The sequence below is a fragment of the Piliocolobus tephrosceles genome, chromosome 7, assembly GCF_002776525.5.
Source record: "Piliocolobus tephrosceles isolate RC106 chromosome 7, ASM277652v3, whole genome shotgun sequence".
NCBI lineage: Eukaryota > Metazoa > Chordata > Mammalia > Primates > Cercopithecidae > Piliocolobus > Piliocolobus tephrosceles.
Window position 1 is genome coordinate 72,257,127 of NC_045440.1, and position 20,605 is coordinate 72,277,731.

Here is a 20,605-nt window from a genome sequence, read left to right on the forward strand (position 1 = left end):
ACTCACTCTTTATGTACATATCAGTAAACAATTTATTATTGATATTATATATAAAGCAAACTTACATGGGATGAACATTTAAAAATGCCTTGTAAAAGAAATTTTAAATTACTTTTGGATAAAGGTGTGGATATCAATGCTTTTTAAAAAAACTTTAGCTATTATATGCATTTAAGAGGAAAAATGACCTTGGGTTATGATCCGTTACTTTCATTTAAACTATACGATTTTAGGTTACGACTTGCTATTTTCATTTAAATGACACCTTTTTGAGCAATAAATACTGACCTCAATAATCCCTATCCACCAAGAAAATGAATAAGATATAGAAAATACATTTTTAAAATGGATGTTTTCATTCCATAAGTTATCCCCCGAAATGAAGTAGGAAAGACCATGGAGGCTATATTGGCACACACAGGCCACGAGGGTCTGACCAAGTAAATCACAGTTCGGTACTCCAAATGGCACCCAAGTGACTTTCCAGACTAAATGCTACTTCCAAGACTGTGCATTAGCTGGAATTCAACATAAGTTATACTCATTTGCTGGCTGACTGCAGGCTGAGATTCCATTCCATTTAGTATGCCGAAACAGGAGTTTAATGGCACCCCAGTGGCTTTGGAGACTTAATGCAACTTCCAAAAGGACCTTACTTTAGGGAGAGGTGTACATACTAGAGAATCAGGCTCAGGCAATATTAATTTTTCACCACCAGAATGAAGTTTGCAGGGCCACTCCACCTGCCTTCACATAGGACTTAGGCAAACAGAGCTGCTAACTCAGACCAGGCCACAGCAGGGGACTTCTGCAACAGCCTCTTCTACTGGTTTCTTTACCCATCTTTGGGTACTGTCCAGCCCATTTTCTGCAAAGTCAGTAGACTCTCTAATGTGCATTACTGACCTTGTCACTCCCCTGCTTAAAAAAGTAACCTTTAATGGCTCCCTGTTGCCCTTAGGATAATATTCAAACTGCTTACTAGGGTTTATGTATTAGGCCTCAGCTGGTCTAAACCCAGTTTATCTTTAGAACTTCTTTGGTCTTTTCCCAGCAACTATGACTCCAATGCACCCGGGCATACATTCTAGCCTAATCCTAGTAAACCAACATGCAGGCTTTCTAATGTTACTCCTTACAGCTCCTACTTCCTGCTTTCAAATCCAGGTTAACTTCAATTGCACTTCACAATTCAGCAGAATTTGAAACCCCCTTTCTCAGAAAAGCCTCCCTGAATCCCCATTCTCTCCTTTTTCCCTCTAAACCTGGGTTGCTGAATCAATCCATCTATCATCTGTCCATCTCCATGATATATGTATCAATCTCTCTGATGTACATATGTTTGATTGATACATGTATATACATATCCACACACACGACTTACTAATCAGTATTTTAAGCCAAGTACTAATTGACCTGTAAACTAACAAATACTAATTATATGTAAACTAACTAGTCCTTCCCGTATATGAAAGGATAACAACAAAAAACTTTGACATTCCTATAAAAAATTGGATATTTACACCTAACCCATACAAATATCCCCAGAATGCAAAATATAACAACCATACTAGAGGTGTACTTAGTAGAGAATCAGGCTCAGCCAATATTAATTTTTCACCACCAGACTCAAGTTTGTAGGGCCGCTCCACCTGCCTTCACATAGGACTTAGGGTCTGACCAAGTAAATCACAGTTCGGTACTCCAAATGGCACCCAAGTGACTTTCCAGACTAAATGCTACTTCCAAGACTGGAACATACAAATATCCCCAGAGTGCAAAATGTAATAACAATAAAAGAGAAAATACCCACTGAGTACTCTCTGTATGTTAGGAAGTAGGCTCGCCCACATATGCTTCATCTATACTATACAACATCTTGGTACTACAGGGTCTATGATCATTCCCATTTTGCAGATAAGGAAACAGAGGGTCAGGTTACAGTAACAGCTTCCAAGGAATGAAGGTTGAAACACAAACACAGATCTGTCTGGTTTTAAGGTCTATACAATGTTCTCTTGCCTCCTTTTGCTCGAGTTTATATTGTATAATGGGAAGTTCTGAAATACACTAGTTTTCCCAGGCATTATTTTATCAAATAATTATATTAAAATAATTTATATTTATTATATTTTATAATCACAGGGATTATTTTATAATTACATTAAAAAGTGTTTGAAGCAAAATAGAAGTGACAAAAACAAATAATAACACTTAAAAATGTTTGAGTGCTTACATTGAGCCAGGACCAAATAAAGCATTTTGCCTATTAGAGCTCACTGATTCCTCACAACCACCCCAGGAGGTAGATGCTATTACATCCCATGTTACAGATGAAGAAACTGCCTGCAGTAATAAGCAAGTGTGGCAGAGCTGGGATTCAGTCCCAGCCACCTGGCTCCAGAGCTGAAGCTCTTAATCTCTATAGTAAATTGCATCTCAGAATGGTAAGGTTTTTGTCTGTGAGTTATTTCCCTTTTTTTAATGACCATTTCCAAAATATGCCTGACAAACTGCCTCAGAGTCATTAGCAAGTGCTTGTTCTACCTAGGCAAATACCTGGGCCTCCCTTCAAACACAGAAATCAGTCTCACTGAGGCAGAAGGACTAGGGTATAATCTGAAAATCCATGTGTTTACCAAACATCTGTAAGTGTCTGATTTTTAGTACCAATTCAGTAGGTGTTTCAGTAATTGCTTCAAAAATATGTAACCAGTATAACCTTTCTTCTTACACTAAGAAAGTAATCATACTCTTCAAGCATTCAAAGCTGAAGCTTCTCAGAGCCTATCTGTGTGAGTATTTCTGGTTCTTGAGCTGAGCTAAAGATCATCTGGAATAAGGGATTCCACTTTGATAACTAATTCAATAGAGACTTCAGTGCCAACACTACCAGATGGATTTCACTGAAGTTTAGAACACCACAAAGCAAAGGCAAAATAGCAATGCTCATGCTCCCCAGAAAGCTTCAGTGTGTTGGCTGCTAGACTCACATACAGGCCTAGCAAAAGAGGCACATTTGTGTAGAAGGCTGTCATACATCAGGCTTGAACCTGGATGCTAGAGAGAGACAGGACAAGACATGATCAGAATAAAACAGACTTCCTTCCCTTAAGATCAATCCACTGAGAGTTTCTGTTGGATTTACAAGGGTCTTCACTTACCAACTTCCAGTCACAGAATTATTTGTAAAGTTTGGGATTCTTTAATCAAAATAATATAGAAGTATTTTCTTTTCTAGAAACAAATGACTTTACATTAAAAGACACCTCCAGGTAAATAAAATAGAGCAGCTACATCCTATGATGAAAGGTTTTACATCACATTATATCATGAAAATTCCTCAAAGTAGAAAGAATTCCCATTATGACCCATTATTTCTCAATCAATAAGTATGGCAGAGATTGCTTCGTGTGAAGCTTCAATAATTCTCGGTAAGAGTTTGGGGTGGGAGTGGGGATAACTTCTTACTCATTGGTTAAAAGGAAAAACTTACCTAGTTAAATAACTATTGGCCAATATGGTGAAACCCTGTCTCTACTAAAAATACAAAAAGTAGCCGGATGTGTAATCTCAGCTACTTAGGAGGCTGAGGCAGGAGAATCACTTGAACCCAGGAGGCTGAAGTTTTGGTGAGCTGAGATCATGCCATTGCACTCCAGCCTGGGTGACAAGAGTGAAACTCTATCTCAAAAATAAATAAATAAATAAATAATAAAAAGATTGTGAACAATCATAGCCATGGTTATTTTTTTTGACATGGAGGGAAGACACTCATTTCCACAAGAGGAAACTGGAAAATTTTTCCCTTCACAACATCTCTTAAGATACAGCATTATTTGTCCTTCCACTGCTCTCTTTTAAAGTTGATTATTTGTATATTCCAAGTGGGAAGATAATTTATCTCTAATCACAAAACACACACACACACACACACACACACACACACACACAGTTTTTCAAGTTAGTTTCATCAACAGCATCTACTGGTATTCTTTATAGGTACAACTCTAGAGGTTGTTGTGATCCAAAAGAAGTAGGCATCATGCATCTATCCTTTGAAGAAAGTTAGAAAATCCCACACACTCATGAAGATGACGCAAAGAACATCAGCTTGCATCACCCACTCAGGTATCACAGCTCTCACTGTGTTAGCTGCTTAGGTGCCACAGCCCTGCTTCGGAGGTGCTCAGCAAAATGACATGAAGACACCTGCCTGGTTAGACTGGTAAGGAAAGCACATGCTTCCCCAAAAAGGGAACAAGTGTACTCACTCCTGTCATAGGGCGAGAATAAACTCTCCAAAGAAGATTAGAGAATAGAAAGGTTATGGGAAGTTGGGTGAGGAGTGTGGCTGAGTGTGGTTGATGGAAGTTTCTTGATCATTTAAGAAAAACAGCCCAGGAAAAGAAATGGCATTCTTTAATGGCAAAATGCAAGAATTTAAATGTCCAACAAAATCATTAGTATACTGGGACCAAAGAAATGTTACGATTCTGAATTGCTGGGGGTGGGGGAAAAGCTAGAGAACCGTTACAAACGCAAGGACACAAATGTTTATCTGGGCCTGTAGATGCCACTTGGGGTCTGGGATGGCGGTGCTCAGGAGAAGAATATTCTAACCAGGCTGTTGCCTACAGCTCCCCATGCACAGCTCACCATGGTACTTTAGGATGCGATCACTTATATCGGAAACTCACCTTGCTGAGTCTTGCTCCTCTTACTTAATACTTCCCTCCCTCACTCCACATTTTCCATCCTTCAAGCCCTCGCCCAAGTCTCATCTGTTCAATAAGCTTTCCCTGACTGTTACTCTTTGTACGGAATTTATCTTCTGGAAACCTGATCTCACTATTAATTGATACCACGTAATTGACCTCTTCGTTAGACCAGTACTAAGCAAGTTCCCCTTAGTCTTGTTTTCATTCTGACCGTAAGTTCCTTAAGCTCATTTGCTATATTTATCCAGTCTGCCTCACGTAGAGATGGATAAACCGTGTCTGACTCATGCCTTTGAAGGGCTTCATCTAGGCTCGAGTGGGAGCCAGAACTGAACTGTTGCTTAAGAATTTCAATCCAGGTGGGAAGTGACTAAAGGATTTAGTGAGAACACGATTGTCATAAAGTATTAGGTGTGGGGACAGCTGAGGACCTTTCCATAGATTTTTGTTGGTGGGGAGGGGGACAGTTTGGAAGAATGACTTTAAGGCTCACAAAAGATTTTAAGAGAGAAAAGAAGGTCTCTCAACTTTATTTTTTCATCAGTTTAAAAAAAGTGAGTAGGGAAAGAAAAGATAAATAATAATAGAGCTTATTTCTCAGACTTTATCTGGAGGACTATGATTTTTAACAGATTTTATCTGAACACTTTGCTAGGGTTATTTATTTTTTAGAGACAGTGTCTCACTTTGTCACCCAGGCTGGAGTGCAGTGGCACAATCTTGGCTCACCACAACCTCCACCTCCCAGGTACAAGCGATTCTCGTGCCTCAGCATCCTGAGTAGCTGGGATTACAGGTGTGTCCTATCTATCACATTTGGCTGACTGGTTTCTTTCAAGCTACATGATGTATAAAGGATTATCTTAGAAATCAGATTATAATCACTTTAGATTTAAATTATATAAAGAAAGTTAAATTCTGGACCCGTAAGCACCTTCTGAAAGGAGTTAAAATATTTTTGAATCCCCAGTAAATAGTCCAGCAGACTTTAAATCAAATAAAATTTTAAGTTGATTAAGTATTCATGGATTTTTACCTCATAAAATCTCACTTATTTGAGCTATGAATACTACTGGACCCCAGAGATGGTACAAGGACTTCACATCCACATACCATCAGGGCATGCCGACAGGATGTTAACCTTGTTCGTCCAGCTGTTAGGATCCTAACAGAACACCAACCCATGGTCCAGATTCTGGCCTCCTAAGAGGCTATTCACTCTCATAGTTCAGAGATTGGCATATCACAGGTATATTAATGAAAACAAGTCAGCCGGGCGCGGTGGCTCAAGCCTGTAATCCCAGCACTTTGGGAGGCCCAGACGGGCGGATCACGAGGTCAGGAGATCGAGACCATCCTGGCTAACACGGTGAAACCCCGTCTCTACTAAAAATACAAAAACTAGCCGGGTGAGGTGGCGGGCGCCTGTAGTCCCAGCTACTCGGGAGGCTGAGGCAGGAGAATGGCCTAAACCCAGGAGGCGGAGCTTGCAGTGAGCTGAGATCCCGCCACTGCACTCCAGTCCGGCGGACAGAGCGAGACTCCACCCCAAAAAAAAAAAAAAAAAAAAAGAAAACAAGTCTTGCTTGTATAAGAAAAACTTCAAATTCAGAATGCAATAACATCCTATGGCTTTAGAGTACTTTTATAGTTCAATCTTTCCACATCCATTTTCTGAGGTTATTTTCAACATCATCACGTGAGGTGGCTGAGGGAGGGTCCTCATCTTCATTCAAAAAGTAGAGGATGCATAAGGTGACCATTATCTCTGGTGCCAGGTTATTGTTTTCTAATCTGTCATGCCAAATCTACCTTTTAGATTTCCTGTATCAGTAACATTGAAATCAAATTGGTATTAAGTGGTATTAATTTTTGGCTACATAAAAATCATAGACATACTAAGGGCAGAAATAATCATACCTAAGAAATTTAACAAATACATTTGGAATCAAACGATCCCATTTTTAAAGGACCTCTTCATTGTAACTGTTTTAGGATAGTAAATTTAAAAGTAAATTAAATAAAGTGTCCCAGGGACAATGTGTCACAAAGATTTTGCTTTGCTTTCTTCTTGTCAATGTTGGGTTTCTACAGAGAAAGAGTGGTGGCCCTGTCAACCATAACAAACAAGAAACAGTCTTTCTTGAAGATCCTGTATGGGACGTGCAGTTCTGTAAGTGCTAAGCAATTTTAGTTTTAAAACAAATCCATCCCTCAAAACTTCTCTTAATACATCTTCACTACCTCTTCGTAGTTAAGAGCACACCCTGTGTCTATTTAAACGTTACTTAAAATATTAAATTAAAGTTTTGTGTATGATTTAACCTGGATAATACGGCCCAGCTATAACTTCAAAAAGCTTTTTTTTTTTTTTTCCAAAAAAAAAAAAAAAAAAAAAAAAAAAAAGAGTAACAAGTAGGTCAAAGGTCTACTTCACAGAGAACAAGGACTCACATTAAAAACCAGAATCCCAGCCAACATAAGAATGCTGGAACCTGCTGGGGCCTGTCTGTACTTGCCATGTTTTAGAGCATTTTCTAGCACTTACTGGGCAAGCAGGATGCTGTTTGTCCCTCGTGTATTTTCACAGAAGTCCATTTGCTTTCCATCTCTGGCCTCTTTGCCATGGGCTATGTCCATCATCAAGCGCGATCTATGTGGCAGAAGTTAGTGCAGCTCCCTGGGGAAAAGCTTTCGAAGGCCAGATGGGCTATTTAAAATCAAAATTTTTTCCCTTTCCTTAGAAGATAGATTTTAAATGACCAAGTTTTCCTTTATCCCAGTAATAGTTTTTATTTCCAAATAGAACTTTCAACACAGGTTATAAAGTCTGCAAAGCCTTTACATTTACCTGTCTTGATGTATTTCTATACATTTTAACTAAAAACAACTCATGAAGAAAACAATACTGGTATGGGTCACTAATTATTGCTGTGCCTAGATTTCCAGATATTTTTATCCAATTTTTAACACCTGAAATATACAAGTTGCCAAAAGAAGTGAAACAAAGTATTACTTATAAAATCAATTTAAGCAAAAAAAAAAAAAAAAAAAAAAATTCTAGAACATAAAATGCCAAGAACTAAAAAATAAATATGAGAAGAGTGGCAAAGCAATTAAGGGGCAATTTGGCACATCAGTGCAAGCTTCAAAAGCTATCTTCAATTTCACTTTATGCCAGAAAGTGCAAATCTCAAACGCTTTATCACAGATTGTTTAAGTTTAATGTATATTTTCCTAAAACCACTATCTTTTAAAGTAAAAATACATTTTCTATAGATAATTAAAAAATGTTAAAGTATAACAGCACATTTAGTTAAGCAATTTTTAGATTCTAAATGACTTATAAACTGAAAAGATTCAGGCATACATTTGAAAAGCTAGGGAGAGGCAGATCAAAGGAAACAAGGGTGATGTTACCGGATGATTCCCACTTCATAATGAGGCAGGGATGCATGAGGTGTGATGGTGGCAGAGCTGTGTCTCTTCCACGTACCCTTTAACAAACCTTTGACTGATTTATTGTCTTTCCTTAGTAGTTTGAACCCCAATCTCTTTAGCAGAACAAACAACATTATATACAAAGAGGGAGTGAGAATTTGTGTTATTTTCTTCTCTACGTGAGAGCAATAAAGCCTAAAGGAAAATAAACAAAGCAGGGTTTCCAGGGCCCTCTGGGTTTAGTACATGTACATCTGTGCAGACTCTTCGATCTATCATGGCAGATCCTGACACCTTCCCTGGTGTAGGATGATGGGAGTGTCCTATACCATTATTGATATTCTAGGACAATAAAACACTCAGAAAGGCATTCTATACCACCATCGTGATGATTCTGTGATGTCTCCAACCAGCTCTATCTATGAGTATTAACACAAGGAAAGATGGCATTAAACATACAATGACAATAAATTAACTGAAACGTCTTATTTATGTTTTATATATTTTTAAGTTCAGAGGTGCACGTGCAGGTTTGTTACGTAAACTTGTGTCATGGAGGTTTGGTGTACAGATTATTTCATCACCCAGGTATTAAGCCACATTAGTTATTTTTCCTGATCCCCTCTTTCTTCCCATCCTTCACTCTCTGACAGGTCCCAGTGTGTGCTATTCCCCTCTATATGTCCATATGTTCTCATTATTTAGCTCCCACTTATAGGTGAGAACATACGGTATCTGGTTTTCTGTTCCTGTGTCAGTTTGCTAAGGATAACGGCCTCCAGCTCCATTCATGTTCCTGAAAAGGACATGACCTCATTCTTTTTTTATAGTTGCATAGTTTTCCATGGTGTATATGCACATTTTCTTTATCCAGTTTACCATTGATGGGCATTTAGGTTGATTCCATGTCTTTGTCTTTGCTCTTGTAAATGGTGAATTAACTGAATTTTTATTATGCTACATTCCAAATTCATTTCCCCAAATGAAGCAAATCAGAGTTTTTTTATGAACCTTAATCTCTAACATTCATTGTGACATAGACCTCCCCACTTCTAACAAACATTTGTATATTTTAGACATAATACTAGATACTGGAGATTAAAATATGACTAAAGATGTTCATTACCTTTAATAGTCTAGAATCACTAGAACTAAGCTATTATGGAAAGCTGGGTTTTCCACAGAGCTGAGGATTAACCAGTTAAGTAACAACTTAATTTTAATGGTTTTGTTTTGTAGGTGTGTGAAAATCTTCTGCAAGTGAACTCTACACTTCCTTACCTCAGTCACATTGCTAAACAAAACTTTATTTTCCTCATATGATTGGGCACCACCATTATAAAGATAGTTCAATGTTTTCTGTATTAGATGGAACCATAAATCTATATTGTATGTGGAGTTAAATGGATGGTGACGATAGGTGCAGACCTTGCACTTTTAAAGGTTTGATTTCAAGTTAGTTGTTTCTTTTACATAAAAAGAGAATAAAGGTTATTTGTGACACACTGGGGAGATATTCTGTGAAAGCAATCAGAGGCCAAAGTTGCTTCTGCTAAGCAGTTTTCTTGCCTTTCATGCATGCGTGCACACACTCACAACTCACACACGACACCCAGTTTCACTCTTGTGGCCAGTGCCCTTTGATTGGTAAGCAGAAGTAAAAACATATTTTTTGCAGAACTGACCCAAGGGTCTCCAGGCACACTCTGTCCATCCACACCCACCCATTCAGCTAACTCATCTGCATCAGCTTTGTCAATGGTGTGTGAAGAAAAACCTCCTCAGACCATTCCAAAACTTCTTCCAGAAACACCAAAGCTAACACTGCGGAACAGGAAAACGTCAAAAATGAATAAGCAAAGATTTCACCTCCTCAGGTTGAACCCTACAATTGTTTATGAGGAAGAACACTTTTTCTCAGCTGAACTTAAGTTTCTAATTTTTAGTGGTGCACAAAAGAAAAATTAAAGCAGGAATAGAATTTACAGTGATCTTCTGGCAAAGGTGAAAACAATCAGATTTCCCAATCACTGAGGTTTTATCTCATGGAATTTTAGTGTTAGAGCATGCATTAGTTTAAAATGGCATGTTTCAGATTCACAGAAGCCTACTTGGTAGGACAGAAGCATTGAAAGTTGGAGCTGAAAGGGTGATTCCAAAAGGATCACTTGCAGCAAATGAGGGCACTAAGTAAGGCTGGCCCAGTTTACAAGGCTTGACAGTGGCAAAATGGCCATAAATTGCCAAATCTGCCCTTTAAAGGCTGTGCAAGTGTTAAGCACTGACAGTGCTCAGAAATGAGTTTTCTAAGAAGTTTTTTTTAGAGCTTCATGAGTTGGTGCTTGACTAGTTATATAACTAAGTATGTAATGCAATGGTTTAGTTCTAATGATCAAGCCTGCCCTTCAGAAAATTTAAAGACCAAGCAACTACATTTTGGCTTTTTGTAGTTTTCTTTAAAAGCCACTCCTGCAAACTCTATAATTTAGATGTATGTACAACCACAAGGTTTGACAGTTCTAAGTCATTCTCTGTTTTGAGTAGCCATTCTTGATTAACTGTTGATATTATACAAACTAAATTACTAATTTTATGCATTCTTTAGCATTTTCAGGTTCTCATTCATTCATTCATTTTTTGGAAACAGAGTCTCACTCCATTGCCCAGGCTGGAGTGCAGTGGCATGATCTTGTCTCACTGAACCTCACGGTCCCAAGATTCTCTTACCTCAGCCTCCAGAGTAGCTGGGATTACAGGCGCATGACATTATACCTGGCAAATTTTTGTACTTTTAGTAGAGACGGGGTTTCGCCATGTTGGCCAGGCTAGTCTCAAACTCCTGATTTCGGGTGATCTGCCCACCTCGGCCTCCCGAAGTGCCACAGGTTTTTTTTTTTTGTTTTTTTCTTTTGAGACAGAGCCTCACTCTGTTGCTCAGGCTGGAGTGTAGTGGTGCAATCTCGGCTCACTGCAAGCTCTGCCTCCCAGGTTCACGCCATTCTCCTGCCTCAGCCTCCCAAGTAGCTGGTACTACAGGCGCCCACCATCACACCCGGCTAATTTTTTTGTATTTTTAGTAGAGACGAGATCTCACCATGTTAGGAAGGATGGTCTTGATTTCCTGACCTCGTGATCCACCTGCCTCAGTCTCCCAAGGTGCTGGGATTACAGGCATGAGCCACCGCGCCCGGCCAGGTTCTTATCTTTTTAGTCACTGTTCAGAGTTATGTAAAGATTAAATAAGATGTCACAAGGGAAATAACTAGGTTCCTCCTTGGCATATAAAAAGTAAACAATAAATGTCAATTGTTATTTTATTTTGTTGTATGGGCACTAGTGTTTTCCATCTCTACCATAGCACAGCTTATCACCTTCCCATCTTCTTCTGTAATTTTCTGAACTAAACAATTTGATGCTTCAGTGACTGTTGGAGACCTCTTTCTCCACGCATTCTTAGTAGTCAAAGCAGAGATGTGACTGCAGGACCTCTCATGACCAAGAAGGACTTGGCTGATGACTCTCTCTCTCCCACCCCTGCAGAGCTGAGTTTATTTTTTGCCACTGGCTCTTCCTTGCTTCCTCACTCTCACTTTCCAAGACCCCATTCACCAGTGTCGCCATACAGCTTTTCCTCTCTTCTGATTTTCTTCTTCATTTTGTTTCTCCCCCCCTTTTTTTGGGATCATGTACAAAAAGCTTGACCTTTGTTGATAGTAAGTTTCCTTCCATGCCAGCATATTAATTACATCTGGTTCCTTTTTTGCTATGCTTATTTGGTTATTGGTTTCTTAAAGTTCTCTTTCACGGCTAAAATATATTTTGTTATATATGTTATTATACCTATTAAAATTTTAATTACATTTTGTGTGTTGTGGGGGGAAGAGAAGCAGCATTTAGGTAATGCTACCTAATCTGGAATTACTCCAGAAAGCTGGACCATAATAATAATAACGAAAATAATAGTAACCAGTCACCACTGCAATGAGAGCAGTAAAATTGACAACAATCATTTGAGTTCTTACTCTATACCATAGGTTGGTCAGAGTGATTTACAGACAATCTCAATGACATCTCACAACACTATTGTGGGAGATCTCACGCCCATATTCCAGATAAGGAAACAGATGTGAAGGAGTCAGGTCGCATGCTGAAGGCCCACAGAAAGCAAAGGTGGAACTGCTGACAGCCAGTCTTACTCCAGAACCCATACTGTTAACCAGGGAGCCAGATTTCACTATACCTTTACTGCAGTCTTTCTAAGTTTGATAGAACCAAAGAGGTGATCATCATAAATTTTATTTAAATTAATCAGCAAAACACTTAGAGGAAGCATACACGTCACACTTCAGTTTTTGGGGCCACTAGAATATTCCCCCTGGGCTACTAGAATAGTTCTTCTATCATTGTAAAATTCTGATATTAAATTCAAACAGCTAAATCTCTGAATAACTAGTCATCATACCTTATATTTTGAAAGTTGAAACGATTTCCCGGAAATAAAGCTAGGCAAAAATATCCCCCATGTTGCCAAAATATATTCTCATCCAGGATTCAAATACATTTTAATAGCTATAAGATGAAATTGATACAATCAAAAAAAATCACTGTTATTCATTAAGGATTAAAAGAACTGAGGGAATTTTGAAAATAATTTTAGATGTTGTAGAAATTACTATATTAAAAAACATGTATTGAAAAGACACTCAAAGGTCAACAGACTCCCATAACTAGGTGGCCAAAATCATTGAATAATGGTGAAGCAGTAATTCATACTGCATTTAATATTTAAGAACTACATATTAATCACAATTAAGTACCCAAATCTGGCCATATACATTCTGTAGCTAATTATATAGCATTATCCATCATCATTTTGGCAAGTTAATTTTCAAATTAATAGTATATTATCATCTGGCTTAATATGTGGAAGTCATATTACAGGTTGAATATCCCTTATCTGGAATGCTTGGGAGCAGAAATGTTTTGGATTTTGAATTTTTTCAAATTTTAGAATATTTGCATTATATACTGGTTGAGCATTCCTAACCCAGAAATCTGAAATCCAAAATGCTCCTGTAAGCATTTTCTTTGAGCATCATGTGAGTGCTCAAAAAGTTTTAAATTTTGAATCATTTTCGATTTCAGATTTTTCGATTAGGAATACTCAACCTATATATCTGATAGTCTAAAACTGAATAAAATATCATTATAAAAATAGTCATGTGAAATAATACCTCAGTCAGGGGAAATGGGTCCCAATGTCCCACTAGAAAGGCCATTCAACTAGGAGATGTACAAAAACACACAAAAGGTTTTAATGCAATATCCAGTAAGCCCAGATGATAATAAATCTGTGGATAGAAAAGCAACGCCTTATTTGGTGCTATCCATGTCCTTATTTCTTTTAAAAAATAGTTTTATTTGCTTCCAAATTCATTTCCTTTTCTACTCATTCATTTCCCCTTTTTTATGTGCTATACTCTAATGACTGGTTTTGAATTGTTTCTGCTGCATAAGTTTTGATCTGGGAGAGGAGCAAGATAAAAGTAACTCTCAAGCACAACATTTCTCAAACTATCTGAGGTCCAGGATCGATTTTTTCCTCCAGTCCTCCACAGACTGATAACTGAGCAAAACACAAAGTAATGTACTTCTAAAAGAAAAAAAAAATTTCTCTAAAAAAAGAGAGAGTACAAGTCTCATTTGAATAAAAAGTATTTGATTCAATAAACATAAAACTTATTATTGACTGACTATGAAAGTTTCTAGATGCTAACTCTCAGTTTCTGTACTTAGCTTTTGGTGGACAGGTAATGGCAAGGCTGTGGATGGACACAGGCCCAGAACCATACAATTCTGTAGCTCTGCTCTGGGCAGGGCACTTCCCACTTTTAGGATCCACTTCTCCTCAAGGAGACCTGGATACCACAGGCACCCTGGTAGACCCTGGGACCCCTCCAGCACTCTTTATTTTCCTGATATCTCCTGGAGGAATCTGCAACTGTATAATTTAATTGGTTGCTTGTCTACTGTCTCTCTCTTTGGCAAGAATGAAAGCTCTGTGAGCAAACAGACCTTGTCTGCCTTATGATCCATTTCTTTACTAGAGCCCAGGACTGTTAAATTCATTAATAAAGTCTTTCCATCACTTTTTGTTCTTTATATTCCTTTACTCAATTGATATTCAGCATGTGTAGAACAATTCTTTTCCAAAGCTGCATAAAAGTTTTGGAATCAGGCACATAAATAATATCCTTCTACCAATAAATGCTATCTGTTATAAAACAGTTTTTATTTTGTAATCACTGAATATGTCAAAACTTTATAGTTCAGGCCTTTTGAATCAAATGCAAAATCACATATGAAAAGGTTAATGGATCTTGTCCCCTAAAATTGTAGTTTGCTATACAGGAAAATAGACTCTTAAAAATGATAAATTGAATATATATATATATATATATAATTCTTAAGGAAACATATTAATAAAACATTTAAAAAGGCTGAGATCTTTAATGTGAAAAATAATAAAATAAACATGACTGCCACTGAAGAGAAGAAAAAATGTTTTATGTTTTTTCTAAATTTGTATAAAACTAAATCTTGTACCTACCAAAATGACACTTTTTTCAAAGAAAGGTATTATCAAACGTGTACACTTGAATACACAGCACTTCCTTGTGTAAATGTATAGGAAATCCTTAAAGGAGCATAAAACAATTTATGTAGAAATTCTATACTTAAACTTATTCAAAGGAAATAATTAAAGGTGTGTAGATAAGACATGTATAGCATTGCTCTAAATGTCAAATAATAGGGAATTAGTTAAATAAGACATACCTATTTAATTCCACGTAGCCATTAAAAGGATACCATAGAACAGAACTTATTGATGTGAAAAGATGATTAAAATGTACTTGTTGCTAAAAACAGTAGGTTGCAATACTGTATTATATAATAATGGGCCCATACTGTATATCTAGATAAACATATAATGATAGTAATAAATGTATGAGACATAGACTATATTTTTGCTTCTCTGTATTTTATAATTTGTCTGCAATAAACAAATATTATTAATGCAATGGAGAATAAGATAAAATATATAAAAACAACAACTATAAAAAGAACCCCTTCAATCAAAAAGAGATAATCAGGGATTTGATTCAACTATGGCTTGGCACTATTAGGAGGCCGAATATGATTCATTGAACTGAACTGTAGTAAAGACAAGATATTAGGAAAATGTTTAAATTATGTGAGAACTATTCTCAAGCACTTTAAAGATCTATTTGCAAGATAACAAATGTGCTACTTTTAAGTAATGTCTATGCATTCTTGAGACCAGCTTTGACAATGACAGTTGTCATTCCATTTGACTTGTACTTACATTATGTCTTGCCTATAGTTTCAAAAACAGAACCCAGGGACTGATTCTTACAAGCATTTTCTTAAAGATTCACTGGGTGTCTGTAAATCTGATCAACTGGTCTTTGGGAGATCATTATTCAACACTTATCACATACTTTATTTCTGGAGCTATGACTGTCACTTCCCAAGCCTCACTTCATAATGAAAATAAAGAAAACAGCCCTTTGGAAAAGTTGGATGGTAATATCAAGTGAGTAAGTTTTTAGTATACACCGTATCACAACCTCCTACATGGCTGACTTTTGACTTTTTTATTTCTTTTATAACTGACAGAAGACACAAAGGCAAAAATGTCAACTTCACAAAAAACTTAGTGCTTTTTGGAAAGAATCTTAGAGATCATTCAGTCTAACCCCCTGATGTTACAAATATGGAAATTTAGGCCTAGAAAATAGGTTAGTGGCGAACCAAACCAGAAGCAGGTGTCCTGCCTCTAAGCCCAATCCAGTTGCCATCCTGATTTACTACTTACATGGAACATCAGATTCCACTTTAGAAGTTAACTATCAACCTAAAGGGTTAAGGAAAATAGCAATGTGTGTATACAGACCTTGCATCTGGTAGCTGTATGGTGCCTGTCCAGGTTGAGGGGTACTGAAGCTTGTGCCATAGCTGAGAAATCCTGTCTGTCCAGGCGACTGAGACTGTGACAATCCACCTTCAGTCTTGATGCCTGCCCACAATGCACCTAAATCAGTTAGTGATAGCTTATCTATCTGTTCATTTTCAAAAGCTGGTAAATATACAAAAACATACACTTCTACAACCGTTTAACTACAAATGCTTCCCCAAACTTATCTCAAAAATAAAGGGTATATATGCATACAATGAAATACCAGAAAGTACAACTTCAATTTTTTAAATCCAGGATTACAGATTTGAATGCCTATTCACATTATTCTCTCATTTTACTGCACTTTAACACACATCCCTTCTATAAAATGTAACTCCTGTGATATATTTTCATACTTCATTTTGTTGTTTTAATGTAAGAGTTGAAGATCATCTCCTTCAAAGTCAAGAAATAGCCATAATTAAATTTTAGCTAAATGATCCCAAAGTTGCTATATTGACTAGCGTCAAAATTAAAATCCTTTATATATATGATTTATACAATCATATATATGATAATCATATATATATGATTAATTAGATACTATACAGTCACAGTATTTTTCCCTCCTTTACTCTTTCTACTACAAAGCTGATTTCAGTACCAACCCATTTTGAAGTCCAAAGACGCAATACTGGGCACAGAGCTAAACAACATGGTGGAAAGGCTTTTCCTGAATATCTAGGTCCTATCAGAAAATAAGCACAAACGAAGCAGAATACTAATGAGCTGAATCTTATAAAACAGCAGTGATTTATAAACAAGTGAAGTTGACCAGCAGTTTCCTTTTGTCCCTTTTCGTGTGAAATATTTGTCTATAATTGTTTTCAATGTAGTCTAAAGTACCTTTGTTTTTATTATATGATAATATAAAAATGATGTATTTGTGGCCCCCAAATACTTCCCCAAACACCAGACTAACATCGTAATTTTGGAACTTGGAATTGGCAGCACTGAGGTATGGGGCTCAGCTCTGTCTTTAATTAATTACAATTAGAGACAGTCATGCATGTTAACAATTCTCCTTCATTCTCATAGAGGGAGGGAAGGAAAATTTCTGCCAAGGGAATTCGCATTTTTAAATAATTTTGCTTTGTACTTAAAATAAATGATATCTTTAGGATCTAGAATACACAGTAGTCTTACTGTTTATTTCCATTTTAGGGGAATCTCATCAGCAGAGTGCAGCTAGGTAATTGCTTTAAGGCAGTGGGAGAATCTGACTCTTGGCTGAGAGTGCCTACTTTAATTTCTGCAGTATCGCTAAATAACTTCATAATGACCTTAACATTTAAGTTTTAACCCAACCTTAACATTTTAAAAATGTGATTTTTCCCTGTAGAGGTAATCCCAAACCAATGAATAACCCATACATAGAAATGGTCCCTGGAAATACACCTGCCCCAGACAGGTGGCATGATGGCTTTAGAAAATCCCTTTCTTTCCATGTTGTCACCCCTGGGGATTTTCCACCTCTTGCTGCATTTGAGACTATACTGATGTGCTTCCAGCCTTCACCTATACCAATAAAATGCCAATAATTCATGTCTTTTTTTTTTTTTTTTTTGAGACAGAGTCTTGCTCTGTCACCCAGACTGGAGTGCAGTAGTGTGATCTCTGCTCACTGCAAGCTCTGCCTCCCAGGTTCATGCCATTCTCCTGCCTCAGCCTCCCAAGTAGCTGGGACTACCAGCGCCCGCCACCACACCTAGCCAATTTTTTGTATTTTTAGTAGTGATGGGGTTTCACCATGTTAGCCAGGATGGTCTCGATCTCCTGACCTTGTGATCCGCCCACCTCGGCCTCCCAAAGTCCTGGGATTACAGGTTTGAGCCACTGTGCCCAGCCCAATTCATGTATTTTGATTCTGTTTTTAGCTTATTGGTTCCAGATGGGGATCTTTGTGATAAGAACATGTAAGGAAAGGCAGAAAGAGCTAGAAAGCACCCATAGCCACACCTATCTCTGTGACTTCTACCTACAAGGTGGCAAACTCATTTCACTGGCAGACCCTAAACAGATCCAGCAAAAAACAGAATGAATTTGTGTTTCCCCATTGATCTATCATTCTCATGATAAAAAGATATGCCAATCTCTTCTTACAGGGTCTCAATAGAAAGTCAAGAGCACAAGTCCTTGGAGAAAGTTTTGTAAGACCATCTGAGCCTTGACTATCAGCAGTTAAAACCCAAGCTATGTGCTCTTCTTTCATGAAAGAGCAAAGGGTTAAAGGATGCCATATTTTTCAATGCACTGGCCCCAGAAATAGAACTTTTGGATCAGAAGTACTCAGGGCATCTCCTTGTACTCGAGTTCCCAAAAGAGAAGACGGGGGTTATTAGGAAAATGCTAAGAACTGAAAATTATTCCCTGGGAATTTATAATCATGGAAAACTCTGGAATCAAAACCCTTCACCACACTGAGCCTCTCTCCCCCCTCCCCTATCCCCACCTATCCCATTACAATCCCCATCCTCACTCTGCTAGTTCTGATTCTATTCCCAGACCTTTTGCTCATCTCACAATCTTTGAATAGCTATTTCAGACAAGGGCATTCATTAATGGTTTAGAACTGGAGGAACCCCTAACCCAGAGCTCAGAAATTGGCAAAGGGAGATGTCCAGGTCCCACTATGACTGAATGGGGAGGAGAAGGAAGAAGAAAGGTGTGTGGCTGGTAGCCAGGGCAATGATGGGAATGGCGCCTTCCAATGATAGCACTGGTGGGCTGACAGTACTTCAGAACCGTGTGGACTGGAAAACATATTTACACTTCAAATAACCATCTCACAAAGAAAATTTGAGAACGTAAATCAAAGACTGCCTTGACTTCTATTATAGAATGGGAGCTGATCCTTTTTCTTCTTTTAGTCCAAGAATAGTTTGAAAATAAATTCCAGCTAAATTTACTCTATAGCTAATATTATTATGAGAAACTGTGAATACAAGTTATGGAAATGAGACATAATTCTAAAAATTCCATTTTAGGACTGTCTCTAAAGTCTACTTTAAAAATACCTATCTAGATAACATTAGGTTCTGATGGTTTTAAAATAAAACTAAAAATACTAAAGTCATATGTAATTTAGGTTATTTGTATATATTTTATAAGAAATTCATATACAGTCAATTTTGTTTGGGATAGAATTAACAGGAAAAAAGTAATTTACCTTCTTTTTTTTTTTTTTTTTTTGAGACAGAGTCTCACTCTGTTGCCCAGGCTGGAGTGCAGCAGCGTGATCTCGGCTCACTGCAAGCTCCTCCTCCCGGGTTCACACCATTCTCCTGCCTCAGCCTCCCGAACAGCTGGGACTACAGGCTCCCGCCACCACACCTGGCTAATTTTTTGTATTTTTCAGTAGAGACGGGGTTTCACCATGTTAGCCAGGATGGCCTCGATCTCCTGACCTCGTGATCCACCCGCCTCGGCCTCCCAAAGTGCTGGGATTACAGGCGTGAGCCACCACACCTGGCCTTACCTTCTAATTATTAATGAAATACTTAAAGAAGAGCATTAAGTCTTTTTATACACCACAGAAAAGAATACTACAAAACAGTGTCAAGCAGAAGCACAATTAGAATACTGGTCACAAAAAATTCTGTACTTGTTGCACAGAATTACTTATTCTATAAATCCTTTCCTCCAAGTGTCCATGTATTATTCCTTGATCACTAGTTTTATTCTTTTCTTTCTTTCTTTTTTTTTTTTTTTTTTTGAGATGGAGTCTCGCTCTGTCGCCCAGGCTGGAGTGCAGTGGCCGGATCTCGGCTCACTGCAAGCTCCGCCTCCCGGGTTTACGCCATTCTCCTGCCTCAGCCTCCCGAGTAGCTGGGACTACAGGTGCCCGCCACCACGCCTGGCTAGTTTTTTGTATTTTTTTAGTAGAGACGGGGTTTCACCGTGTTAGCCAGGATGGTCTCGATCTCCTGACCTCGTGATCCGCCCGTCTCGGCCTCCCAAAGTGCTGGGATTACAGGCTTGAGCCACTGCGCCCGGCCAGTTTTATTCTTTTCTTAATAAAATGCCAATAATTCAAGTGTTTCTATTCAGCTCAATCTACTTAGAATTGCAATGACAATTTAATGGAAGAAAACGTATTTTGAAATTCTGAGATTTTTTTTTAAATTAAGCTTTGAGATTTTGTTGGATTTATTTTTAATTTACAGGTATTGACCCGTAACAAGTGAGTTAAATTACACCAAGATAAAGATAATCTCCAGGTGGGAAGGAACAAATGTCCATGTGAGCTTTAAATGTTTCCTGATTTGCCTCTTCAAAGTGCAGTCCAGGCAGTGATATATAGATCACTTTTCCTAATGGTTGATAATGCTGAAATTTGAGACTATTACCACCCTCGAGTTTAAAGCAAGAGTTTGTTGAATTCTACTTGTACGTCCCTAAT

The 20,605-nt window shown here is 37.8% G+C and overlaps 1 protein-coding gene across 9 annotated transcripts in view; it reads right to left on the bottom strand.

Annotated features, from left to right (window-relative positions):
- EYA1 (EYA transcriptional coactivator and phosphatase 1) overlaps window positions 1–20,605 on the bottom strand; it is a 350,164-nt gene that overhangs the window by 104,394 nt on the left and 225,165 nt on the right. For 4 of the 9 annotated variants that reach the window (XM_031935953.1, XM_023184055.3, XM_023184056.3 and 1 more), the window contains one exon: window positions 16,141–16,263. In XM_031935953.1, coding sequence (XP_031791813.1) covers window positions 16,141–16,263 — 123 coding nt within the window. Of the gene's footprint in view, window positions 1–4,890; window positions 4,896–16,136; window positions 16,279–20,605 lie in introns of all 9 variants that reach the window. The other 5 variants (XM_031935951.1, XM_031935952.1, XM_023184052.2 and 2 more) reach the window with 2 other exon arrangements.